Source organism: Eurypyga helias, unplaced genomic scaffold (genome assembly GCF_000690775.1).
Source record: "Eurypyga helias isolate BGI_N326 unplaced genomic scaffold, ASM69077v1 scaffold38849, whole genome shotgun sequence".
Taxonomy (NCBI): domain Eukaryota; kingdom Metazoa; phylum Chordata; class Aves; order Eurypygiformes; family Eurypygidae; genus Eurypyga; species Eurypyga helias.
The window spans coordinates 4,622-32,503 of record NW_010270781.1 but is presented as its reverse complement, the minus strand read 5'-3'; the positions used below and the strand labels follow the sequence as shown (position 1 = coordinate 32,503).

Here is a 27,882-nt window from a genome sequence, read left to right as displayed (position 1 = left end):
GGATCGGCCGCCCCTCGCGCGCGGTCGCTGTGGGCTCCTCCTGGCGATCTGAGCGCCGGGCTGCGGTCTGGGAGCACGCAGGCGTCTTCCGAGAGAAAGCAGGTACAAGCCATACGGAAAGGTGGAGCTTCTGCCCCGCAAAAGGGAGGAAGCCAGAGCCGCCCCTTTCGGGGATACTCGGCAGCCGCCGAGGGGTCCCCGTCCGGGTGCCGCCTGATGCAGTGGCGGGGGGCGAGGCCTTGGGCTCCCCTCCGCCCGGGTTTTGAGTTCAGGAAAACGGAGAGCTTTGTGCCTGCAGCTGAAAAGGGTCTGCCTGCAGGCTCGGCTGGGACGAACCCCAGTTAAAAGGAAGTAAGGGGGGTAAGTGCTTGGAGGGAGGGGGCGAAGGGGCCGTCCAGCACGACGCGGTTAAATTGTGTGCAGGGACGTGCTTGGGAACATGCTGAAACGGTGCCCTCCACTTCTTCTTCCAGATACCTGCTCTTTCAGCTCTCCGAAGACATCACCGAAGATGAGCTGAAGTCTTTAAAGTTTCTTTTGGGGAAAGAATTACCAAAATGCAAGCTAAACCCTAAGGCTGTAAGAATTTCTGTAATCCTTTTTTGTTGTGGTTGTTAAAAAACCACTATCATTGTAGTCCACAGAGGCATTTGGGTTGCTCCGAGGGGGATGAGTGTCACTCTTCTTACGGTGAAAGCATCATTAAAAAGGGCGTGTCTGGAAGGGATTATGGGCTCTGTGGTGCACATGGGACTTGTTTGTGCCTGTTAGCGTAGCTGTTGCGGGCCTTCATGTCCAAGCACCATACGGGGCTTGGGGACTCGGTGGCTTTGGTCAGTGATGAGCACATTCATCTTGCCCAAACAACTTGTTTTTTGGCTGCTTTCTAAGCCTTTGTCAAACACCAAAGATGACCCACTGTGGCTATTACTTTACGCTTTCGTTCAGTTTCTGATTTCCACACTCAGAAAACACGAAGCAGCACATCCTTACCAAGGCTACGGCTGAAGAGCTTGGAGTTCACAGATGGCCTTGCAGGAGATCCAGCTGCTCTTACCCTGTTCTCAGTCTGCTGTTCTGACTGCTGGGTACTTTATTCTGTCTAGTGAAAACCCTTTTAGCATTTTCCCTCTTCTTGTAGAGGAGAGACCGTGTCCATCCAGTGATAGCTGTTCTCGTAAATCCTTGGGGCGACCACCCTGCTCTGCCGCTCGCTGTTTGGCAAGAGCTCCGCTCCCTCGGGTCCCCTTTTGCTTGGGAGCAACCTCTACACCATATTTGCCCTTGCTCAAGCTGGTCACTACGGTGATCCCTGTGTTTCAAGTGCACAAGCTGATAGCTGCTGGAAGTCAAATGAATGAGAGCAGTGACTAAAAATGACGTTAGTATTCCTGTATGATCGCCATGAGCTCTCCTGAATTAGATCGTATCAGGTGCTGGCATCTCTCAGCCGTGGAAGTGAAATGAGTTGGTTTTGGGACATTTGTATGTAGAGTACTTTCAGGTTTTGTTGAACCAGGGTAATGGACTCCACTGAGGTCTCAGCTGAGCTACCCGAGTGACTCTGTGGGTCCCTGTGCTGTCAGTACATTAAAGCTTAGGAGCACATGCGGTGCTGCAGCTTCCCTCCCAGTAGCAGCACGGATGTGCCCTAAGAGCAACCTACCTTTCTGATTACCCAGACGATGCTCGACGTTTTCATTGAGATGGAGAGGAAGGGGATTTTGGGAGAAGGCAACCTGAATGTCCTGAAGAATCTCTGTGCAGAAATTAACACCAGCCTGTGGAAGAGAATTGAAGAGTATGAATTCAACCTGTTTGGTAAAACAAAACAAAAAAGCCTCTTTCTCCTAGTTATGCTTGAAGTGACACAGAGGTGTCATGCAGGACTAATAACGAATGCTTTCAGGTGAAGAAGAGATGCTCATCGCAGAGGAACAGAGGGGCAGCACAGGGGGCCCTGGAGATAATTGAAACTCTCAAAAAGTTAATGTTTCGACTTTAGATTTTTTGCTTTTCTTCAGCTTTGGGACTCTCTACACCACTTGCATTACACTTCTTGACACGTGTGCCTCTAAAAAGTGGTCAAGTGTCTAGTTGCTGGTAACTAATCACAATGCATTTTACTGCCTTTCAGTTGATTATCTAGTGGTTTATAGCTAACTTGAACAGCTCCTCAACCGCAACGTGGTGTCTTCAGAGAACAGTTCTACCCTGGGAGGTACTTGGTGGGGAACAGGAACAGAGATTCTCTCTGGTGCTGTGTTCTGTACTTAAACTTTTTTGTCTTTGTTCAGCCCACGCCGCGCGGCTGGCGTCCTCCGTGGCACCCGATGCGCCTGGTGGTTGGAATGCGTCTTCCCAGGTAAGTCAGTTTGCTTCTTAGAACCGTCATTGTTTTGTCTCAGACTCCGTGAGGTGAACAGTTCTGAGCCCAACTCTTAGAAGCACTGTCTAGAAAAAGAAAAATGCTCCACTCTCCCATCCCTTATCCCGAAGCTGAGTCACAGGCAGCAGCTGCTGGAGCGTTACAACCGCACAAGCGTGTGCAGGGGTAGTGAAATAGGCTGAGTTTATTGTACCAGGAAGTACACGGTTGGCAGGGGGCTGGGGACGGAGAAGTGGGTGAACGCAGCATCCCACGTGGGCTGAGCGGGATGACGTGGGTCTGGGGGTGCTGTCATGCTGTGCACAGGCTCCCAGGGGCAGTAGGGCAGCGCATTGCCAGATCCTAGGAGCAAAGCTGCATAGGGAGAGCTGCCTGGAGAGCAAGCCAGCTGGCTGTACCCTGCTGTGCCACTAGCAGGAGCTGGGAAGCACCGGGAGGAGAGTGTGGTAGTTTCACCAATAGTCTTGCTTTTCAACAGCTTGAAGCTTACAAAATGACTAGCCAACCCCGCGGAGTGTGCGTGATCCTGAACAATCACAGCTTTGCGAAAGCCAGGGAAGCAGTGCCGGAACTCAAAAACTTGAAGGATCGGAATGGAACAGACATGGATGCAGGTACAATGAACATTAAAGATGAGTTTGTGTGTCTTCAAAAATAGAAATCTCCTTTCTTTTTCTCTGCTAAAGGTCTGATTTTCAATCTTCCCTTGCTAGGATGCTTTTGTTGTAGTGGCTGACAAACCCCGATGGCCTCCGCAGTCTCTACTGGCTCACTCAGAACAAGTCACTAGTGTTCTGCTGTTTTACGGAGTTCACTGCAGCCGTAAGCAGCAGCCTGAGCTGGGCTTTACAGGCTCGGCCAGTTCTGCGGCAGCCCTCCGCGTGCCGCTTCTGAAAGATGCGCAGAGTTGTTGCTGAACCAGAACTGGGCATTAGTTGTTTAACATCCAACTTAACTTAAAAAAAAAAAAAGGGAAAGGGGATGTTGGAATTTAAGGACTTGATTACACCCCCTGAACAGGGGCCCTGATTTTAGCAAGCTGTCCTGCAGCAGGAGCAGAGCTCATTGCTGTGAAGTATGGGAGGGGGGGAAAGATACAGCTTGCTTAATAGTTCTGTGTGCTTTCCAGACAGAGGTGGTAGCGCCCAGCGAGACTGCGAGGAAGCCTTTTAATGAGAGCTACGGGAACACTGACACCACTAGCTTATTTTCAGAGCAGGAACGTAGCTACCTGGACAGAAGGTAGCAGGATCTAAAAACAGATTGTTTAACTCTAGAAATGCAATTTGCAGTTGCAGAGTCCAACCTTCATACAATGAAACGAACCCAATTCCCCTTCTGTTTGCTTTCCAGCGGCTCTAAGCAATGTCTTTAAAAAGCTTCATTTTAAAATAGAAGAACACAGAGACCTCACTGCGGAGGGAATCCGTAAGATGGTGAACTCCTACCAGTGCACAGACCACACGGACAAGGATTGTTTTGTTTGCTGTGTCCTGTCTCATGGGAAAAAAGGCATTATATATGGTGTTGATGGGCAGGAAGTGCCGATCCGGGAACTGACCACTTCTTTCACTGGACAGAATTGCCGCTCACTTGCTGGAAAACCCAAAGTCTTTTTTGTTCAGGCCTGCCAAGGTGATGCTTCTCAGAAAGGTGTGACCATCGAAACAGATTCTGCAGAGCAAGATTCTTGTGTAGAAACAGATGCAAGACTTCAGCTCAGCTGCATCCCCGCAGAGGCAGACTTCCTCTTGGGCATGGCTACCCTGCAAGATTACGTTTCCTACCGAAGCCCAAGGGAGGGGACCTGGTACATACAGGCATTGTGCCAGCACTTGGAGTACAGCTGTCCTCGGTAACTGTTGTTTCTATGACTGTCTTTTGAGCAACATCTGCATTTTCCTTCTGCATGATGAGACTGATTTGGGTGCTCAGGTAGATGATATGCAGTGGGAGCACTCACCAGTCAAACAGTATGTAGGACAGCAACACCGTGCAGATTGTTCAAAGCAGTTAACTGAATTGCTCTGAGGCCTGTTTAAAACAGGAGCCATTAGCACTGGTATAGATGAAGATGTACCAAATGTGGTAATTTTTCTGATGTTAACTGCCTCTCTAATACAAAACATACTTGTGTTCTTGTAGAGGAGAAGATATTCTCACCATCCTGACAGCAGTGAATCAAGAGGTGAGCAGAAAGAGTTGCAAGCCAAATGCAGAGAAGCAGATGCCACAGCCCAGTTTCACACTGCGGAAAAAGCTCATCTTTCCTGTCCACTAAATGGGAGGGAGCTGCATGGTTGAGGGAGCTGCAGCAGCCTGGAATCAGCTAAGAATCTGGTAAAACATCAGACTCTCAGTGTCTGCCTTACCATAAGGGCAAACGTTCTTACTGAAAACGAAGTTGTGTCTCTGTGGATGACACTTGGGCTGGAGAGCATCTCTGCTGGTCTCCGATTCGTGGTTCGCTAGCTAAAATAGGCGCAGTGCTTTTCAGCTATACCACGCTGCTGTCGCTGTAGTAAGCTGTCTTTCCAGTGCAGACTTTCAAAGTCAACTGTTAGAAAGACCTGTATATTTTATGCCTAACTTTTGCAAAATAAAGGGAGAGGGGTCGCTGCCATTTTTGTAGGATATAATCATCTCTCATCAGTGTTTTTTGTTACCTCTCCACACTTAAAAATCATCCATTTTTCGTATCCTGGTACACCTCAAGGAAAAGTCAAGCGCTTGTCCTCCAGCATCCTCAGCAGGATGTGGCTGTGACCTGCAGTTTAGAGTATCCTCTACACAGTCATTTCAACAGTGACAATCAGTTGCTGAGGTACAGCTTCATGTTTGAAGATGGCGTTACCCCGTGTTCACTCACTCACCTTCCTGATCCTCGAGTCTCAGTTCTATGCACAGCAGAAAAAGAAGTCGCCAGATAAGTATTCAGCTTCCTAAAACCATTTTCGGATTACCTCGTGTGATCCGTGTGCAAACAACAGGGATTTTTACGAGCTCGGAGTAGGAGCTGAAGCGTTGTTAGTCTCTCTTCTGAACGCAGCGTTCGTTCTGCTACACCCTTGTTACAGCTTTCAGCATTAGTAATGGTGTCGGTGATGAGTTAACTGAACAGAGACACCTTCACTGCCATTATTTTAGGAGCCCAAGTCCTTCCCTGGACTCTTGTGCTGAATGCTGCTTCTCTTGGGTGTCTGCAGAAGTAAGGGCAGAGGGGTTAAAGGCACTGAGAACGATGAGAACCTTAACGAGTGGCAGATGCAGCAGGCAGTTAAGAACAGGCAAATCTGTGCTTCCAAATTCTAGCAGTAAGTTACCAAGAGAATTTTTGATGCTCATTTAGGGATTCATTGAGAGTTGTGCCGAAGCAAGGACAGTTCGTATACAGAAGCTTGTCTGTTACTTGGGTGGCAAACAACCCAGCCCAGCCTGAGCGAGTTTTCAGACCAATTTCTGAGCTTTTACTGCCACCACTTGTGCAGATACCAACTCACTAAGCTTGTGTCCACAATAACAACCACTCAATTTTAGCCAAAAAAAGGACTAATTGTAGGTTTATTATAGAACACTTGAATATAGAAAATTACCTATGGAACAAACCACACCCCATGACCAGTATACTGAAAAATGGCATGTTATGCATGTTTATTATCAAATGTACATTCCACTATGAAACAACAGTAAGTGCCAAAAGCAGATGAAAAAAAATACCATGAAGTTACCGGACTGTTCAAACTTTGTGTGTGATCCCCTCATGTAAGAGCCAACTGTGGCCCCAGCATTCTCCTTCCTGCTTGGCTGCTGCTGGACTCCAGGAGACACTTAAATTTGACCACAGGTATTTTGAGCATGCAGGTATTGCTGAGTTCATCAAAGACAGTGAAACTGGAAAGCTATAAATTTGTGCTTGGTTTAAGCCAATCTGAATAAAGGTAAACACTACCAGAATTTCCTTATGTCTCTTGAAACTTTCACAAGCACGGGTAGGTCCTTTCTTTCTAGCATCTGTTTTTGTCTCACACCCACAAGGTAACAGAACCTTTCCACAATGCAGTTCTCCCTTTCTTCTCCTTCTACCTCCTGCGTGCCCAAATCACACTTGCGCAGGATCAAAAGATCTTGTGCGGGATCTCCGCTGTCTTTGTCATGCAAGTTTCTCTCCCCTCTTATGGGAGGCCGTCAGTTCCTGGAATGATGGCAGCTTTCACCATGTTCTCTGAAACACCTGTGTTCTTAAAAAACGTGTACCTTGTAGGCATTAGCACAAACCGGTAGGCTTGGCAGAAGTACCCGTTCTCCCTGCTGCTGCAAGCTAGGCACGTAGCCGCAACACGCGCGGCACCAGCCAAAGGTATGCCTGCATGACAGAACTCCAGCTGCACTGCACCACGGCGTTCACTAGCTGGCTAAACACACAAACACAACGCTGTAGGGATTCTTCCATTCTCTCCTTGCCTTGTGTAAAGCATCCGATCACACATCATCCTACAGCCATCGCCGCAGTATCGTTTGAACTGAACCACTTTATATTGTTACGGAATATGGAAGCATCCCAAAGAGAAACAAGGATTTAATTCATGTGCTTTTAGATGAATTTTAGCTGAAACCTGGTCTGCCAAAGAAATTCCGCTTTAGGTGATTTGCTACGTTTGCTGATAACACACAGAATGGTCCAACGGCTGGCGTTACCTACTGAAGCCAGTTGGAGTGTAATACCTTCAAATTTACCTGTAACTTATATGTATTCCTATAATAAACACATGTGAAAGGGACATACATTTGACATGCTACACACTCTGCTATCAAAGTATCTGACCTTTTGTTATAACTCGTTCCCGTTGTTTCCCTAGAAGTCACAAATGCAGAGCAGACATACCCATCCCAGCTCCCTAGAGAGCAAAATTACCTCCCCCCACTCCTTTCACTCCTATTTAGCTAGGCAAGAGCCCACGCACAGCTAAGTACATACAAACATAAATACTTATATGAAAAAATTAAATACTTGCCCTTTAAAAACCAAAATTAACCCGTATATAGTATTTTAAATAAAATTCACCCTTTACAAGTGTAAGATTCTGCTTAGAGAGCAAAAGGCAACTCCAGGAGTTCCTGAATATTTCTGTGCGCTGCTGACAGGCAAGTTTCTGCTAAGAGTCCCTGTGCGAGTCTGAAGTGGTCACTCCTTTTCCCTTTACAAAAAGAGCGCTATAGCAAAGCGTCGTCACAAGATCTACAGAACTAAAAGCAGAAAGGCCACGTTACACATTTCCTGTAAGCCAGGCTAAGCAGCTTGCTTTTCCTGCCCTACTCACTCAACACGGGTGCTGGTCACGGTGGGTGTGCCTCATGGCAAATGCCAGTCGGTGTCATTGTACCAGCACCTCCCACTGCGCACCCAGAGAGGTACCAGCTGAGTCCCACACCCACTCTAACAAGCAAGGTAAACTTTGACTGGTTTATCTGACTATGGAAACTAAACCTTACAGTGGTTTAACGTGTTGACAGCTGCCGCGACACATTACCTAGAGGCTAAGAGCCTGTCTCCATTCCAGTCACTAGCAGAGACCCATTCCTCTGAGGAATTCTGGGCAAACTTTTTTATGTTACACTATGAACCTATTGTAGATGATTCAGTTAGGACTAGAACCTTGGACAGGAAGGAATCCCAAAAGCAGCCTGGGCAGTATTATTTTGCTGACTACCACTCAGATTACTAAAACAGACTTCTGAGACGGAAAGTTTGCCTCGGCTTTGTTCAGAATCAGGTTGAGAACTGTCCTCCATCGTCCAAACACAGGATTTCCATACAGACACAACTGAATGTTCACGAACATGCTACAGAGACCACTAGCTTTCATCTTCCTCTTTCCAACGATGGACGGGTAATTTTGCTCTTAATGAAATCTTTTCAACAAAATCCTGTCTAAAATCAGAAATAAGGGAATGAAAGTCAGGAAGTTTTCTGCAGAACTCTCAACTATATGTAACGCCTACCCGTCAAGAGTCGGGTTGCTGAATTTCTGACACTTGTCAGGAAGTAAATGCTCTCGCCTTACGTGAAATGAAAGGAAACCCTGAATCAAGCACCTTGGGTTTGTTTCCTTTTGCAACACTGAAACGTGCCTGAGACGGTTCATTTGTGTGCGCAAAGATAACCTCCTTTGGAAGGATTTCTTAGCTTGAAGTTTTCGCCCTAATCCATGCCTTCCTGCTTCTTAATTCTTACCCACTGCACCTTCCTCCGTGGGCTTCAGAAGTGCTGGAAAAAAATTAACTTCTGTTAATACCTCGCTAGCACAACTGCACTCTTTCAAAATCTAAACCCTGACCACCAGTTTATGTGTTGATAAACTGAAGCACTGTTTTCTTACACAGAATTAAAGGCTCCCAAAGCAGGGAGGAGTTCGAAAGAGTAGTTTCTGAAATGGCAAATACCAGAATTAAAAAAAAAATAGAAATCCAGGTTTTCGTACTTGCTTGCTACAGAGAGAACTTGGACCAATAACGTTGGTCAGGTTGACTGTTATTTTCATGTTACTTTTAAATGATACAGCCTGACTGCTCACAACTAGTAAAGTACTAGGGTTGCGTGGTGGAAAGATAGAACAGCACCTGTAAGACAGTTCTACACATCCCGCTGAAAAGGTTAAAACACCAAGAATGTCTCCAGTGGTATTTTATTTTTGCTTAAGACAGATGCTGAAGGGGTCTCAAAACTAAGCTTTGGTTTCTTCTTTCTTATCTTCCACAAAAGCCGCCTTCCTCACACCCAAGCAATGTTCTTTCTCTCCTTGATCCCAACGCTTCTCTCCCACATCTTTAACATGCACGTGCCTTCTCCAACTCTTCTGTAGCACATCTAACGATGCCTGTACTGGATGTTTATCCCTCATGCATTATTCACTACGCTAGAAGTCGACCATTTTTCAGACCAGTCAGTCCTCCTTTAGGATATCCATTTTTGATGACTGTGTGCAAACTGGAGCTCCCAGTGCTCCAATCATGGCTGGAAGACTCTGGTTTCTTCTCAGTCCTGCCATTAAGTTGCTACCTGCATTTAAAAACAGAGCAGAGTCCTGCCTCCGCAAGCCAGCCTCTGGCCCCTGACTCTTCTTGTGCTCCTGTGCCTCAGGGGGCTTGATCACCCTGGCAATGCCCAGCCTCTTCAGTCTGTCCACCAGGTTCATCTTCAGCTGGCCTACGTCTGGAGCGTTCCGGGAGGGTTTCAGCCCATACATTTCTTGCAAGAATGTTTCTGCTGGTCGAGAAGCCAGGAAGTTTTCCGAGTGATGCACTCGAGGCTCCAGCGGTGGAGGGGAAGGACAAGGTGATCGCGAGGGAGAATTTGGTGGGGTAGAAGGAATGGGAAGAGTTCTAGGGGGCTGCAGCAAAGGCAGCTTTTCTAATACGGGGCTATCGTAAACCTTGGCAGAGATTCCTCGTTCTTGCAAAAGTTTGGCCAGACTGCTCGTGCTGCTGAAGGTCGTAGTTGAATCTCTCCTGTTGGTGAGAAATTCTCCAATACTGAGTCTGTAAGACACAGGTGCAGTGCTTGCTGCTGGGTTTCCAACACTGCTGCCGGTATTTCCAAGTGAAAATGGGGCACCCATGGAGCTGAAATAAAACAATGAAAGAGAGGAGATGCACACGTTAGACATCTTCATACCTGCTCTGCATTACCTTTTAGTATACAGAAGGCTCAAGAGAAAGGAAACTATTGCTGGTAGCTGTGACAGTTTCAACTTTAATAGGTTCAGAATTATTGTTCTGCAAAATATGTAAAGACAGAAGGTTAGCAGAGAGGTGTTGGTGTCAGTACCAATGAATTTATCTTCTGTGGTCACCTGTGTTAGACTATCAACAGAAATGTCCAGTAATAACTCAGTTTAAAAAAAAAAAAAAAAATCAGAAAAAGGTTACGGTAGTATCAATATATATTTTATAATAGGCATACGCTACGAGGCATTTCCTATGTCAGAATATAAATTTACCTCAAGTTACTCTAATTTGTTTCTAACTCTCACTCCAGAGAATTTCAGGTTGCCCCTTTGTAATTACAACTACTTGCATGAGTAACTCCCTATGTTGCCTTGGTATCCTAGATGCCTTGGTATTTTTTAAAACTGTTCCATATATCAGAAGCCACAAAGCAACTGTTTAATCCTACACAGCAACATGTAGGATGTCAGCAGTCATCGTACCTGGGAGTAACCTGAGTGACATCAGATGGGTGAAGGATCCTACAGGTAGTAAAGGTAAACGTGGAGTTTGTGGAAGACAGACACTTCCCTGGATTCGAGGCTGCAATGTAGAGAATTTACATCCATTGAGGGTAAAAATAAAGACAGATAAGGACTAATCAATGCAAAGGTTAAGATAACGTTATCATCACTGCTACTTTAATTTTTCTTAAGTAACTAACAAAGCCAGCAAAGACAGCACTGTGGCAAGGTCAGACACTTTCCACTGGGAAAAAAAGACATTGGAAAAAAAAAAATAGAAGAGCAAAACCCACAAAGTCTGCTTCTTACCCGTGAGTGGAACTGCTGCTGAAGTGACAGGTGGCAGGAAAATCCCTGCTGCTGGCTTTGCCACTGTACTTTTCTTTTCCTCCAGGCAGGACCGTTGCACTTGAAATGTTATACCTCCTTCACCTTCTTCCTCACCATCCTCCTCCAAGTCAGAGATGTGGTACACAGCATCATCAGACAGAGGGGTAAAACCTTTTGTAACAACACCTGGCCTTGGGTCAAGGATGGTGCCTAGGTTGGGTCGAGCAAGCTGCTGCCAGTGAAAAAGGGTCTGAGATCCTGGTGTGAGAAGAGAAGGGTTTCAGAGAGCCATTACCTACTACTGTATGGAGTTACAAGAATTCATGACCAAAACAGCTCCGGCTGACTGGTGCCGACACGGATACACGTGGCACACTTGGATGGCAATGGCAAGAAAATGCCTAACACTTAGCACCGTCTAAGAAAGCCAAGCACAAAGTGATACTGGTGAGCCAGTTGGCACGCAGCCTACCAAATACCACTGCTTCCTCTTACCGCATATCATACCTAGCTATACACGCATCAACAAGGATTTCGTTGGCAAACGAATGTAAAATCCTTTTCTGCTGAGGAGAGAAGGAAGATCATCCTCTTACCTTCAATGGGCTTGACAATTTGCAATTTTTCTGGTAGGAGGACCCGGAGATTACTACAGCTGGCAGAGAGATCAGCGAATTCTGAGTTTGTACCCAGGGAAAAGCAGCTTTCTGTTGGTGTGCTATAGCCACTAGCCCCTTCTTTCTGCTCAGCCAGCAAATGCATTTTTCGCTCCCATTCCTCCTCAAAGAACTGCTTCTCACTCAGGTAGTTCTGGCGACGGAGGGAGAGCCTGTGCAGAGCTGTGACTAAGTCATTGTCTCCAGGGGTTCCCAGCTGGTCAGGATGATGAGCGTCTCTGTGAGAAACATCACACAATAATAGGTATTAGGACCATTAAATTAACTGTTTCTGTTACACAGCACAAGTTCAGTCTGGACATAGTTTTCAATCAGTTAGTTTAGAAAGAAGATAACAGGCTGTGTTTCCTACTTCAAATCCTTCTCAGAGCTGCTCCTCTGGGTCATCTGCGTGTGGGTCTCCAACTGGCCTACACCAGACTGGAAGGGCTTTGCTGTCATAACAACGCTTGACTGATTAGAACCAGGGATTGGCAGTGGGGCAGGAAAGGAAGAGGAGCGGCCACGAGTGACATTAGCAACCTTAACAGTGTCAAACACTCGTTTCTGTTGACCTCTGCAGAAAAGACAAGCAAACAGATGCGGTTTTCAGAAGCGTTTTGAAAAAGATAGCAAAGAAAAAGCTCTGGACAACAGACTTCAAAAGTCTGCAGAGATCTGACTAAAAGGGTTTAAACCCAGAAAACCAGGATTGTCTAAGACACTCATGTTTTCAGGAGTATTACTCTATTAAATATCAGAACTACCACTTCAACCTGAAAGACCTGAACCACTATTGATAACCACTTGAGAACATTCAGGAGCACATATTTTATCTATTTAATTTGTACATGCTTTCTGAAGCATGTATTTATTAGTTCTTGCTCAGAAGAGCAAGAGGTCCAGGAATAGGTCTTGAGGGCTTTGGAAACGGTTATCAGTCTTTCACCTATATCTTAATTTGCCTGAGAATTTTTCTATAAGCATTAAAAGGGATATAACTAGTGCTGTGCATCAGATAATTTGCATCAAGAATCTCACAAATTAAAGAATGAAATAACACCCTTTTAGCAAATTCCCAACTTCCTCATAGAATCAAATAAGAATAGCAGGTTTCAAAGTTGAAAAGATTATCATATACTCCAACGCTTTTTCTTATTAAGTTACGTAGAAGAATTATTATAGAGGGAACATTCACCTGTCAGTTTCACCTTATTTAATGCAAGTATATGGAAAGGTACCAAAATAGCACAGAGAGATCTGAAAACATACTTTTGCTTGGAGAGAACAGATTCATCACCCTGACTCAATTCCTTCCGCATTGTCCCTTCAATTTCTGCTGCAAGGGAATCCTAAAGAAAAATGGAAACCAGAAGAGTTGACCAAAAAAAAAAAAAAAATCCATTTGTTTCCCCAGTATCAGTATGTTTTGGACGAACCCTTCGGTCTCTGAAGGCAGGGCATGGGGGCGAGGGGGTGGAGTCTTCCACCATAGCTACATCTGTGTGTAACCAGTATGGGTTCATTTTTCATTAACAACAGCATCTGCTTTTTCTTGGTACTCTTTATGTTGGTTTCATAAGTTAAGCTACAGTTTTAAGAGCACTTCTTACAAGGCCAAACCACGTCCATGAGGGATTCTGTATACACACAACCACCAACAAAACCTGACAAATTCCTAGCCCGGCAGAGTTTGAGAGTACAGCAATCAGAACATACCCGACACCAATAATAAGGGGGAAAAAAAGCCTTTAACCCTTTTTCCATTGGTTTAGTCAACTCTGGCAATTAGTCTAAGATCATGCATTCTGATGATGCTTAAAATTTCATCTCACAAGATAAGGACATAAAACTACATCATACACTACATAAAGGAAGAAAAATACTCTCTAAATTCTTGAAAAGATGCTTTGTTTCTTAAAGAAACACTGACAAGTTACAAAATTCACATTAAAATTGAACAATATGCTAGCACAACCAGGCACTAGCTGTAGAACATGCCAATTGCCATATTTAATTTCAATATCTAAATATTATTTAGATATTGAATAAATAAATAATTTCAATATCTCAGTGTGGCAAGTGAATGATTAGTTTCCTAATACATAAAATTCTCAAAAGTGTACACATGAAAACTGAAAAGCCATTAGATCAGCTCTTTTGCCTACTACAAAACAGCTCCTGCTGCTGCTCCTGCAACAGCTGTTTTAGTCATATAATTGTATGCTACTACCGGCCCTAGGTGCCACTAGGTGTGTGCCACGGAGCAGTGTTCATTACCACAGGAAATGCTCCACATGACTGGTGGTGGCAGAGACAAGCAACAGCACTGGCTCTGCTGCGCAGCAGCTTCACTTCTTCTTGTGATTCGTGCAACATCCCTAGACACTCTGCGTTCCGATCTTGCAACTCATGTAGCTGAAAGAGAAAAAGAGGACATCATGTGACACCAGTAAGCTTAAAGAAAAGACAGAATTAAACTGAATTAACTCCTACAGAAACCTGTATCGAGTGATTCAACACGTATTTTCCCAACTGCATGGCACATGATATGTGGAATGGACAATGCTCAGCATAGCACCCACAAAAATTTCAGTGGTGAAGCACGAAGTCCAAATTAAGACTTGAAAGAGGAATAAGTATGAAAAAATCCAAAGGAAAATACATGAAAAAACTCTGCAAATACAGTAACTGCTGATGCAAAAGAAGAAAAACACCCCCCCACCACACCTACTTCCTTAAAAAATTAATGAGCTACAGTATTGCTGATACAATCAGTAATATTCCCACTAAACCACTCTTTTTCTCATAACTCTTAAGAACAGCAAGACCTCCCTACTTGGAACACCTTCCTTACCTTTTACACTCCTGTGAACTACAAAAACATGTGTCTAGACTTAGGTAAAATAATTATTTTTTTTCCCCAATCATATGACTCTAACCACAATGAAAAATTAAAAGCCCTACATAATCAATATGTAGATATATGCATATATATAAGCCTTAAGTACCTCTGCTGTCAGTTGCCTCTGAGCATCTTTAGAAGCTTGTAAGTGAAGTTTCAGCTCCTCCTTTTCAATCACATTCTGAAAGCACAAAAAGGTACTCATGATTTTTCCCAGACGATTTTCCCCAAGAGAATTGATCCTCTGCCATACTTTCCTGAAACAGCCATTCTCCAACAGTGTAACTCCCGGCTTGCAAGTCAGTTTTTATGGGCTGTAAGCACTGTCGTGCGCACACACACACACATGCACTCTTCATCAGCACTCCCTTACTTCTTTGAGTTTATGCTGAAGATCAACAATCTGGGACAAGAGGGACGAGATCTCTTCCTGGTAGCGAACCAACTCCTCACTCTTCTCTGATAACTCCTCTGTTATTCTGGAAATTTGAGCATTTGTTTGCCCTACAAAGCATGAAAGGAACTCAGTAGAGAGCTTTTGCCAACACATGACAAAAAAAACCCCAAACCAAACCCAAAATCCAGAAAAATCAGTGAAAGTCAACAACAGTCCACAAAGTTACCAATACTTTTAGGAAATCAACTCATAGTACATAAGAGTAGGTGCCTCAGAACATCCACAAAGAAAAGATAAACAGTGGGGAGCAGAAGGAGAGAGTTAACTGCAAATGCAGGTGTAACATACTAAGTGCTAAGCTAAGTATGGAGAATCTGAAATACATCTCACAGGTATGTGAAATGACCATCACAAAATCCAAGGTAACCTGCTCTACACAACTTCACATGACATAGCGGCTCATGACCAAGGCCAGACTTGGAATATACTGAAGAGCTCAGGCTCTGAATTGATGCTGTTACTAACTCCCATTTCCTGTAAGCAAAGGCATTTTGTCAGACCCTGTCAAGTGTAACATATGCCTGTTCAGCTCTTCATTCTGGTCACTATCTATTCCCCAAAGACCCACTGCAGACAATTTCCAGTTTCTTTTTTCCTTTGAGCAAGCACTTCATCAAGTGAGATGACACAACAACTCAAAAAGCTGAAATACTTTTACGCAGTTAGTACTGCTTGTATATTTGCCCTGACAGCATAAGCAAAGTCATAACAAAGTCTGATCAATCTTGTATAAAGGTCACACGACAAATTTAGTGATTAGTGCACCTCGCAGATTTACTGCGAAACAAGGTCCTGCTTGTGGACATTTAAGCTCAGAGTCAGACACCTTTCTCCCTGAAGACACAATTTTAAAGCTGTAGAGTAGACACCCTTTGGGAGAGGATCCTTTCTGTGAGACTAAATTACCCTGCATGTGCCACAGAATTAACTCACAGACATTTTCACTGCAGGAAACTAGAGGAACTTAGACAAAATAACTCCTAGTTACACAGGGTACATATTTTCTCAGAGGGAATGGAGTAAATTAACAACCAACTGTATATCAATTCACAGTATTTTATGGTCATCCAGAAAAAGAAAAATCAAGAAGGAACCCAATCTTCCTTGGGGTGGTTGTATAGAAAACAAAAATCGTAACATATAAGCTTAAGGTTATTATGCACAAAGGAAGTAGCAGACATCAAATGACTCAAGATAAAAAAAAAAATTGTAACAGTGGGTTACACAATCACCACATGAAAAACCCAAAAGGATTGTTCCTCATTGTTTCAGAATACTTACATGCATTTGTGTAAGTACCCACAATTCTTTGTGAGTAAGTAGTGTCCAAAGGAAATACGGACAACTGTTGTAGACAAATTAAAACACTTGCCAGTACAAATGCTTCAGTTTATAACGTGTAATTATAAATATACAGTAATTTAGAAGGAGCATTTACGAGTCTATGCACCGGTACATTTTGATGTCACCTGTGCTGAATACTCTGTACAAGAAGTGTATTTTGTTGATTTTCCAGTGTCTGTAGGCTTAACGTTACATTTTGTGTTCATTTTCTCTCTCTAAACACAGTACACACACCCGAAGCTGAGTGCTAGGGTGAAACTTGATGAAATTCAGAAACAATTTCCCGCTTGGGTGAAGAGCAAGACTTCAGTAATTGGCATAAATTACCGAAGCTCATTTTTGGATTCAGGAGTAACTGGAAGGTGTAGGGACTAGGTATTTCCAATACCATTCTGCCATTGCAAGATACAGCCTGGATACTCACGGAGCTCTTTGACACAGTCATTGACCAGCTGCTGTTCCTTCTCCTCATATGTAATGGTTTCTGTCTTCAGATGGCAAGCCTTCAAGAAAATTGTTGGTATTCCAATTTCAGTTTATCTATACATATATGTAATGTTACAACCTTTCATTTCTGAAATTCTTGCAACTGAAGAGTCTCCTCTCTGTAATTTCTGTACATCTGGCCACACACTTCCTAACCATTTTTTCCACCATAACCTGTTTCCCTGAATTGTATAGGTCTTTTGAGTGAAGGATATGGAAACACACGAACAAAACCTGATCTCCCTCATGTCTCTAATAAAAAACTTAGGGAAAGTAAACCAACACAGTAATCAGATGTAAGCAATTGAATTTGCTTCAAAACTTCATGGCAAAGAAATCTTGAAAACTGAATGATGATAGCCAAATCTTTTATGGCACTGAATAGCTCTCAGTGAACAGCTTTTCTCCATATTCCCAACTAGTCTCTTTAGACTAAATTTTCTGGGCCAGAGATGGAGTATCACAACAGGTCTAAACGACATCAAGCACACTAGATTCCCATTTCCATTTCAATGGTGAGGATGATAATATTAAACTTTGCATACATAAGTATTCTCTATTCAGAATGTTTGCCAGTAAGTGACTCACCATAAAACTTAGTAAATGGGTTTAAAGATTATCCAAGCAATCAGAAGTACAGCTACACAAGTGCAGACAAACACACTTCTCTACATAATGCTGTCATGTGAAGTAATTTAAAAAAGGCAAATACAGGCTCAGCATGATCGAGGCTGTTTCAAGTCAGTGAAGGTTATGTATATCACAGAATGACAGCAGTCTTTCTTCAACTCCATTTTTTTGCAGTAAGGCAGACTTGATTAATTCCTGGTCTGTAAAGTTCTGTAATCATATGCAGGGTGAGAAGCATAATAAAAGCAGTCTGATCTTCTCCACCAGCACACTAAACTACCCGTTTGGTCTTCAGGGTCTCACAAACTTGAGGACCTGATAGGTCCAGGTACTTTTGCTGGGTGCTTGCCTATGTTCCCACATTCATCCAGATACCATAAAGGCATTGAGGAAGGACTCCAAAACTCTGGAGATAATGAAAAGTAGTGAAGGAACCAGAAGGGTAGGGGGTGGAAGGGAAGAGTTTGGGTATGATTTGAATACAGTGATATAAAATAGTCATATGCTTCAAGAGAAACCCAAATGCTGGGTTTTCTAACCATCCTGATGTATTATATCATATCCAGCATATGTGGTATACACTGTAAGTCTGATATACCTTTGATCGAAGAGCAAGGTTTTCCTCTTCCAGCTCCCTGAGTTTATCCTGCAAGACGTCCAGCTGCAACAGGTCATGTGATATATTGAAAGACTCATTGAAACGAAGTGGTGTGGAACAGCTGGAATCTGTTTCGCTCTCCTCGGAAGCAATTGAAACGATGCGAAGCAGGTCATCTTTCTTTGACAGTTCATGCTGCAGCTGGTTAACCTATGACAAAAGATCACCAGCTTGTGAATTATACTTCAGCTATCCAACATTACAGTGTATTACTTGCGCAGCTTCTCAGAACATCACTGCTCCAGTCTAAAACAAGATTAAAAAATAGCTTACAGCTCATGATGTTATTTGTATTTGCACATAAGATTCAGGCTCTACTTATTTTATAGAAAGTTCACTAAATCAAACACTGAGAGACTGAAAATTCAAGATAACATAAGAATGGACCACTTCAATAGTTTACTTCAAAATAACTTTCCAGTTGCTTTGACACATGTTTACATTTTAACATGCTATCATTTTGATTATGACCATTTTTCTGAACTGTAACTTCCTGGAGAAAAGGACAGACAGACATCTATTCATACACGTAGACTGGTCCCCCCTCCCCGAGTCTGCAGGACAACTGAAAATGAGAGCAGAAAAAAATCTCATTCAGATACATTCCATTTGGCATATCTGCATTTTTATATAAATACCTAAGTTTATGCTGTCTTACAGTTAATGATGACTATGTATTTATTACCAGCATACAGTTTGATACAAGCAGCTGAATCCATTTTGCTGTAACTTAGTTATTGGTTGACCTTAGGGTTAAAAAACTTGGGATACCTTATACATTGTCAGCTATTTAATTATTTTTTAAGAAAGAACAACAAAGAAAATATTAGATCAACAATCTGTGCTGAAAGGAATAGCTAGAGTGAAGATCTAGTGTAGAATTCAGTTTTCATTACATTTAAATTTTTTTTTTTTTTTTAGTGTAAGCACCTGTCATGTTTTAAACCCAGCGGGCAACTGAGCACCACACATCTGCTCTCTCACTCCTTCCCAGTGGGACGGGGAAAAAAAAAAAATCAGAAGAGTAAAAGTTAGAAAATCCATGAGAGTTGAGATAGACAGTTTAATGGGTAAAGCAAAAGCCACACAGATAAAGACAGCTTAATAGGTAAAGCAAAAGCTACGTGCACAAGCAAAGCAAAACAAGGAATTCATTCACCACTTCCCATGGACAGGCAGGTGTTTAGCCGCCTCCAGGAAAGCAGGGCTCCATCCCGTGTTAACAGTTACTAGGGAAGACAAACTCCATCACTCTGAATGTCCCCTCCCTTCCTTCTTCTTCTCCCAGTGTTATATGCTGAGCATGACACCATATGGTCTGATACCCCCTTGGTCAGTTGGGGTCACCCAACTGTGCTGTGCCCCACCCAAATTCTTGTGCACCCCCAGCCTGCTCACTGGTGGGGTGGTGTGAGGAGCAGAAAAGGCCTTGACTGTGTGTGAGCTCTGCTCAGCAGTGACGAAAACATACCTGTGTTACCAACACTATTTCCAGCACAAACACAAAACACAGCCCCACACCAGCTACTGTGAAGAAAATCAATTCTATCCCAGCCCAAACCAGCAGAGCGCCCCACTACAGCTCATTTTCTGGCTGTTTCCTCACCTGTGAAGTTGTTATGCAGCAGATCATATCAGATACCAACTACTTGTTTTGACTTAGAATATATGATTCTCAGTTTAATGGCAGGATATCAGTCTGATGTTCAAAACAAACACTGACAATGCAATCCTGCTGTAGATATATCATAATAATACCTAATGTTCTCATAGTTTCTCAGTAATCACAATATGCAGTCTTCACAGTCAATTCTTGGACCGAGAAAGCTGATTAACTATAACAATTAGGAGAATGACTTCTAAGTATACCTCTGTATTTTGAGAGCAGCAATCACCTGCTTTCACAATGAAACAATATAACAATTGACTTCTCCTCATCATAAAAAGAAAAAAAAAAGGGTGGGAGGGAGAAGAATAAGAATTAAAAAAAAAAAAGTGTCACTCACTCGATCTAGAGTTTGTCCCAGCTGTTCTTCTAGTGCTTCATTCTGTTCTGTCAACAAATGGTTTCGCTTAAGGAGGGCTTGTCCAATTCGAGCTGCCAGTTCTAGGTCCCGATCTTTCTGCTCGCAAAAAGAGAACAAATGTCTACTTTTGATCAGATAAGGTTTAAATTCAGGTCAGCTTTAGATTTTCCTAGCTATTGTTTAATGCATCACCACTCTGAGATCCCCCTTCACTCTCAAATGGATCAACGTTGTTAGAACAATGATGAATGTGTCATCTTTTGGATCCAGAACACATCCATAACTGTGCTTCTTGATACAGCACATTCTCTTCCAGTCATTTGCAGTAACACGGGGAGGGGAAAGCACCAAACCTGGGGACAGTTTTGGGTTTTGTGCTGTGTACTGGAGAGGTTATAGGGGCTATGTTTAGTCATAAAAGAAGCCACAAATACTTAGGCCTGTGGTCTTTCAAGTGACACCTCCTCCAGAACAGACTGCTTAACTTGAATAGTGATGTGAGGGTAGAAGCAAAGGAGCAACAGGAAAGAAGAAGAAAGCTGTTTCTTTCTTACATTTTCTCACTGGCTCCATGGGTGCTCACAGTTTTGCTAAATTTTGTTTCCGAGATGGTGCAACCCAATGGGCAGCTTCTCATTGCCCACGTGTTTGATAAGCAGCTCCTGAAGATAACTGAACCAAAGTGTCCAGTAGATGAGTAAAACCCTTCCTCAAATACATGTCCTCACATGTATTAGCACAGCATCACAGAGACGAGCATACCTCAGCTAACAGATGTTTGACCATGTCAGCGTCACTGTAGGTTTTCTGCTCCACATTGTCTGTGCCCAGAACTGAGAAGAGAAAAACATACTTACTGAAGCAGCTTGAGTTCAAGATGACTGCTGGGAAGGGAGAGAGCTAAAACTCAGAGGAAGTTTTTATATACAAATACAGTACTTAGTTGATGAAACTAGCAGGAGCTGTGAAAATGCATCTTCAGAAATATGAAACAACGCTCATTTGGGAGACTGATACAATGAGGTATTGAACATTTACAGCTTTCAGCAATATTAGCTAAAACTTGAGGAGCTCACATGTCCTTCAAATTTAGAAAAAGAAGAAAAATCTCTTAAGATCAACTTTTTGAATACAGTTAAGCTATTAAATCATCCAGCCTCTTGGGGAGAGAGGGAAGAGCATATTGGAGCATTTCCATCAGAGCTGAACATACCTGTAGGCTTTACCCTTGAAACAAAATTCCCATTAGTGTGTGTGACAGCTATACCCAGGAAGTATGCAGACCCCAGAAACTAGTCATGAAAATATATTCATTAAGGGCTTGATCATCTTAGAAACAGTTAAAAAGAAATGGGATAATGTATGTCTGCAATTTAGATGTAGCAGTAAATCCTATCTAACTGATTGTGTGGCACTGAAGAGTTCGTAAAAATATTAAAAAACTGAGAACACGTAGGATTTGAAAAACAGGACTGAGTCAAGAATGAACAAAGCATGAAGAATCTGTGACAATCCTGAACAAAACACAAAGCACAGGTCTGCTCTAGTTCTTGTCCTGAGAAACGGAAGACACTAGTAAAGAAGAAATCTTAATTACCTTGAGCAAATCTGTGAGATCCAGCCAAGGAGGAGGAAGGAAGTTCAACAAGAGCTACAGTGACAGAAGATTAAAGACACAGAGGGGAGAAAAAGAACAAAGAGGAGAAAGAATTAAATTGTAAGGATATAGGTGATTTATTTCCATTCATCTACCACCACCAGAAAATAAACGCATCTGTAAACATACCTTTTACACTTAAAACTTTCTTAGAACTGTTACAGAACCATTTAAATATGATTCCCTTCAGCAGCAGAATTATACATCTCACTTGTAAGTGACAGATGTTTGTGCTTGTCCAAGTTCAACAGAAATTTGCTATTTTTGCTTTACGGAATCAGGATCACCACAGTAAAGAAGGCAGCAATATAAATTTAACAAATACAGAAGTATCTGCTTCAACTGAAGGTCTGAGTTAGCTTGTTTTGAAATTAATTTCATCACCACTGCAGTGCAAAATGGGATTACTATGGATTTAGTCTACATTTATTTCTGAAGACTTCCTTGACTCTTTTACCTTGTTTAATCTGATTCATACTCTGAATACACAGTGGTATTGGTTCTCAGCTTTTTTCTTTGTTCTTGCTGAGGACTGCACACTTAGTTATGAGATAGTGAAGTGCCAAGCTGAGTGCACATTAACTTTACTTACATATGTTATATAAGCTATGTATGTCCTTTACATACATAATGTCTATAATTAACATTTGAAAAGTAACACTAAGGCTATGCTAGGAACAAAAACAAGTTGCATTTTAGTGTAGAAAGAAACTTTCTGATAGTCTTGAAAGACAGGAGAACAGGAAGAACAATAGAGAAAAAGGTTTACTGAACTGTTTCTCTTGGAGCTTAACAGAACAATAAATCAAACTAACAAATCAAATGCTTTTTATCAAGTAGCTCAGTAGGCATAAAACCCCAACACATGCTGTTCAAGGATTTAGGAGCTCTGAATTTACAGCAGTGCCACTTACTAATTGTATTTCTAAGCACGGCAAAAATAGAAACTCTTCACAAAATTTAAAGTACCTATCTATCAGCAGCATAACATGTATTTAGGAGGTCAGTTTTACTGTACTGTTTGGTTGCTCCAACCTCATCTGGCTCACTAGTATTTGGAAAATTCACTGCACTTACATAGGGAAGATTCAGCCATTACAGGGAGAATATTATAGCCAGCTCTCCTGCAGTAACTATTCTCATCAGGTGATCTCAAGTTACAAGTTTCTGTCCAGTGCTAAGTCACCTTAATAAAGATTTACACTAATTACATACAAGGTTACTCAGGTAAGTATCTCAAATCAAAAGCAAACATGTTCACTCTGATAAATGAAATCACAGAAGAAACAGCTTCTAAACTTAGCTACATACAAGCTTTTGTTATTTGATCAGTACAGGATCAAAATGGCAGAGTTTGTTATAACCCTCTCTTGTGAGCAAACACATGTGCAATCTCTCCACACTCACCTCGCCAAGTGAAAGCCGCAAGCAGCTCTTCATTTTGGTTAATATTCTTGTTATGCTGTTCCATGTCCCTTTGTTCACACACACAAAGTAGTTCTAAAGGCAGACGTTTTGTAACTTAGGGCTTCTTATACTACCACTGTTGAAGCAGAAAATATTCTTCCTTCCCACTGGCAGTGGAAACTCAACTGGGTCACTGGATAAACCTTCTAAAAGGCAGCAGCAGCCATAAAAAGAGGAGGAGCTCAGGTGCAATAACTGTTGTTGTGGGGTTTTGTTTGTTTTTACCTTGGATATCAACTACAAATTAGCGTTGCTAACATGCTAACTACAGTTTAGCATTCTCTTTAGAAAAAAGTTAGAAAAATGTTTCCATGAATATCTAAGGAGAAGGAGATCGACGCATAAAACCCTCAAGTTACGCTTCAAGAGTACGACTGTCACATTTATTCCCAATTCCAGTCAACAGAAAGAAAGATACAAATTTCACCTAATAAGCTATTCAGCAATGACTGTAACTAGATCTTGATTTATATTTGTATTTGTCTGGGACCTTCCCAGTATCTCCCTGTAAGTTACTAAGCTCAAAAAAGCTAGTATGATGACTACTACATTCAATCTCTTTGGACAATGTCTAGGAGAAACATAAATCTTATTTATCTTGAGTTTATATGACTCAGCACTTATGACAGTGTTCTTAAATGACAGCATTACTTTTATATTTTATGCCTAACAGTTATCTCTTAACTTAATGTCAGTCACTGTTACAGCTCATTTTTGAGAACGTTAAAAACACATCTACGGCAACTCTTCAAAAAACTCTTAGAAGCAGTTTACTATTCTCACAGGACACTTTCTATAGTTAAAAATAACTTCTCAATGGGTGAAGGAGTAAGACACCACTTTCTGTAGTACTTTGACAGCCAAATGACATGACTGCTTTCATTAAAACCTTGTTGATGAACCCCCTCCCTCCCACTGCAGTTTGGAAATGCAGGCTCACATTGCCTGAAGGCCCTTCTCTCAAGGCTCTGTGCTTCATCACACTGGATCTGCAGGTGCTGACCCCAGAGCTGCTGCGGAGCCACATCTGATGTAAGGTTCCTTCCAGCGCTGGCAGGCACTGATCCCACCGCTTTATAATTACAACTTAGGGGCAAGTACACACCCCACTGACAATGCAACTGCTTCCAGTGGACTACAGTAGTGTTCACTCAACTACAAAACTGTTGATGCTTGCAATATTATTATCAGGTACAGACTGAGCAATAAACATTAAGCGGCTTTTCAAATACTTTTCACAGTTAAAAAAAGTTCCAAGCCTGCAAGTTCAGCTGATAACAAGACAGCTTTAAATTGTCGAGTACTACATTCTTAGGAGGTAATATTTTACTTTTACTTATTCATTTGCTATACACCCTGGGCAGAGGCTTAAGTCACTCTTTCAGAGGTGGAACTTAGAAGGAAGAGGTAATCATTACAGATTGTATATAAATACCAAGGCTGAATATAAATACCAAGTTCACTCTCCTAAGTGGTTTGATCCAATACATGGAGGAAACAGGACTTCCCTGTTTCTCTAAAGTGACTACAATGCATTCTCCTCTTTTCCTATGAAAACACTTGAAACTACAGGCAAGTAAATGTTTGGTTCTTTTGGCAGCCTTCTGTACATTTGATTTTTAACATATTAAAGGTTTCTTCACATGATCAGAAGCTGTCCATTTTCTTCCTAGGTGCTAGGTTTAAGGGTAAGTTACTGCATATTTTCAAAACTGGAAGGTGGTGATCAACACTGATCTAGTACCCACCTAGCTGGCATTCACAGCATTTCTATCTCCAGAAGAAACCATTAACAGCATTCCAAAAGCAACACTGACACAGGACAACAGGGCAAACACCACCAAAAGAACCATACTCCATACCTCTAATGCTGTATCTAATCTAGCGCAATTCTAAGTTCCTGCCTGTTTTTCACTATCACATGTTCCCACTCTCATTTTTATGTGAAATCTAATGAGCGGGCAGCCAGGGAACACGCTAGGTCAGCCCTCAGAATTGTAGTGCTGAACTTCACGCAATTCCCCTGAATTCAGCTTTTTCTTCGACCTGTCCAGAGTTTTCCAGATTTGAACACTTTATAATATTAATTTTATATTTACAGTTTTCTCTTCAATCAGTGAAAACAAAAAAAACCCCCCTGGCCCAGATATACTCACTCATGTAACAGAAGGGCTCCTCACCCTGAACTGGAGAAGCGATTTCAGGAAGACGGCCATGGCAGGCCGGGGACTGAACCCAGTCTTGATTTTCATACAGATACAGAGAGTCCACTCGTAACTTGTAATCTGGCAACTGTTCTTCTAGCATGCTCACCAACTCTACCTCAGGAAGGTCCTCACTGGAGCAGACATCTGACAGTGAGCAAATGCCAGTAATAGTACATTACTATTAAATACAACCTATATTTAATATTGCTACAGTAGCATATACTCTCTCTCTCTCTATATATATATATAATACTTCAGAAACCTTCAGTAGATTTTAAAAGAATTTTCTGTACTGCACAGATTATCAGAATACCTACTGAATCGATACAAATATTACAATGTAAATCAGTAAGTTCCTTGTCCCCAACTGACTCCATAACTTCCTAGAAAGCTGGCCTAGCCATGATTCCCTCCAACTTCTTGATTATGATGTATGTAATGAGTTTCAATTTCTATCTTTTCCTGTTCATTGAACTAAAACACAGACTTACAATTTTACGAGCTATTGATTTTGTACCGTTTCATTGGCTTTAGCATAGTCGCACTTCCCTTTTCGGAAGTAAATTCACATTTTTCTTGTTCTTCTGTTTATCCTTTTGTTTGGTAATGAAAACAGATGTAAATAATCTTAAAGTAACTACAAAAACCAACTGAATTCTGCTTTGAAATCAGGGAACGAGTATAAAATTCCATTATCACCCATACCAAATCACGCTCTGAGAAACACAACACTCAAAATCCTGGAAAGGAACTTTAGCTTTTCCTGTGTCATCCCACCCTCTTAATCTCTTTACAGTTATTAAAAAAAAAAAACAAAACACAAACAAAAAAAACCCACCACCACAATCCCAACAACCCCCATTCATTCTCAGCTGTTAACATACTGCCTATCAAAGGCATATGATGATTATCTTTCCAACAGTTCCACTAAAGATGAAGACTATCTTCAATCTTTCAGTGGGGAAAATGCCAATGTTGATTATTGACACTGAGAATTTCACAAACAACATTTTACAATGGAAGCTGATTTTACAGGCTGGTTAAGAGGACTCACTGTTTTTGTTCACCTGCAAAATCAGATAAGCAATACAAAGCACGTGAAACTTAAAACTGTCTTCAGGTTGGTGTTCTATGACATGTTACATACGTTCAGATTTCCAACAGTTAATTCTTCAACTTACCAGAGATGCTCTCCAAGCCCCTGTGATCAAAATTCATGAGTCCTTTCTTCACAGTTCACTTCTTTGGAAATAGCATTCTCTAGTGAGATTGTGCACCATCCCTTTATTGCTTTGGTAGAAAGATGGCTTTGGTTTAGAGACAAATAAGTGAGAGCCATCAAGACACAAAGAAATCTGGCATCAACTCACTTCTGTAGACTGGTTCATACTCCAGATCCTAGGACATGCTTATTTCATCTGGGCTGCTGCTTATCAGTAGAAGTATCTGTAAGATATTTCAGGTAAGCTTCACAAGCTTCTCAGCTCAGCCATCATCTAGAAATAAAACAAAGAGAATGCCTAAGTTTAACAGATGTCACTCTTTCAAACCAGACAGGTAAAGTAATGTGACTTCTTCCCTTTCAGACTGAATTTCCTTCCTGTATTACATTTAACTAAAAAAATAAAAGACCCCAAACATTTTAATCCTTGGTTTACACATTACATGTAAAATGTAGCATTAGGAATGTCTTTTCCCTGCAGACAGTGACTTTGTCAATTACCTGTTTGTCTATACCATTCCTCTTCTTCCATATAATATTTAGCGTATGACAGGTTTATTCACTGAAATGAGGTATTTTCCTTTTACACTAAATAACAGACACTCCAACTAAACAGACATTTTCTTCAGGCTACTACATTTACTTAAAGCCATGGATTCTAAAAGGCAGGATTTCAAACCCATCATTCTTAGCATTTTGATTATTAAAAAAAAAAAAAAGGTTTTATGGGAGTATTTGCTTTAATTTCTTCCCCTTTAGAAGTCTCTTAATTAAAAATTTGATCTATCAGAAATTCATTTTGTGGATCATGGCAAAATTTGTGTTTCCTCTTCAGCACAGCCTCATTTAAACCCGAAATGAAACTACCATGACTAAGTGAGATAATTTATCAGAATGGTTTAAGAAAATAAAAATTCTGCTGTTCCCTTGCCAAGACTGATCAATCATCTTCCATGTAAAATACAAGAGTAGTCCTAGATGACAGAAATATATAAAAACAAAAGAGAACAAAAGTCTAATTTTTCTTCCTCCTACATTCAGTAAACACAAAATACTCTTGAAATCTTTCATTAATTTCAAATTTGCTCTTAACAGTTTCCCTAAGATCTCCCATCACGAAGCACAATAATCACCAGTCTGTCTTGCTGTCTGCAGCAACCTCTCATTTGACAAGATCAAAATGGACAGTGCAGGAGCTTTTTAAAGAAAGCCTAGGGCC

The 27,882-nt window shown here is 41.8% G+C and overlaps 2 protein-coding genes across 3 annotated transcripts; one reads left to right on the top strand and one right to left on the bottom strand.

Annotated features, from left to right (window-relative positions):
* Nucleotides 1-423: 423 nt before the first annotated feature.
* CASP8 (caspase 8, apoptosis-related cysteine peptidase) lies at nt 424-4,714 on the top strand (the record flags this gene model as incomplete). The annotated part of the gene is made up of 7 exons (XM_010158583.1): nt 424-579; nt 1,683-1,821; nt 1,910-1,961; nt 2,293-2,365; nt 2,868-3,003; nt 3,743-4,244; nt 4,535-4,714. Coding segments are annotated over 7 exons (1,194 nt in total), but the record flags the coding sequence as incomplete, so codon positions are not given.
* Nucleotides 4,715-9,330: 4,616 nt separating this feature from the next.
* Nucleotides 9,331-26,934, bottom strand: TRAK2 (trafficking protein, kinesin binding 2). Of its 2 annotated transcripts, none has more exons than XM_010158581.1 (15): nt 26,623-26,934; nt 25,391-25,585; nt 20,873-20,943; nt 20,090-20,206; nt 18,024-18,233; nt 16,734-16,812; nt 14,882-15,012; nt 14,615-14,689; nt 13,884-14,021; nt 12,876-12,955; nt 11,977-12,180; nt 11,544-11,842; nt 10,927-11,205; nt 10,597-10,702; nt 9,331-10,009 (listed from the first exon to the last, which is right to left on the bottom strand). In XM_010158581.1, the coding sequence occupies exons 1-15, from the start codon at nt 26,657-26,659 to the stop codon at nt 9,331-9,333; spliced, it is 2,700 nt and encodes an 899-aa protein (XP_010156883.1). In that variant the 5' UTR covers nt 26,660-26,934. The 2 variants fall into 2 exon arrangements, with proteins under 2 accessions (XP_010156883.1, XP_010156884.1); XM_010158582.1 differs by having other exon boundaries at nt 10,597-10,696.
* Between the last annotated feature and the right edge of the window lie 948 nt (nt 26,935-27,882).

Coding starts and splice junctions, on each gene's coding strand:
- TRAK2 (XM_010158581.1), bottom strand. CDS start 26,659: ATGAATTTTGATCACAGGGGCTTGGAGAGCATCTCTG. Junction 12,956..13,883: donor CATGTGGAGCATTTCCTGTG/GTAATGAACACT, acceptor ATTTTTCTTTAG/GATTCCCTTGCAGCAGAAAT. Junction 11,843..11,976: donor AGCTCTGAGAAGGATTTGAA/GTAGGAAACACA, acceptor TGTTTCTCACAG/AGACGCTCATCATCCTGACC.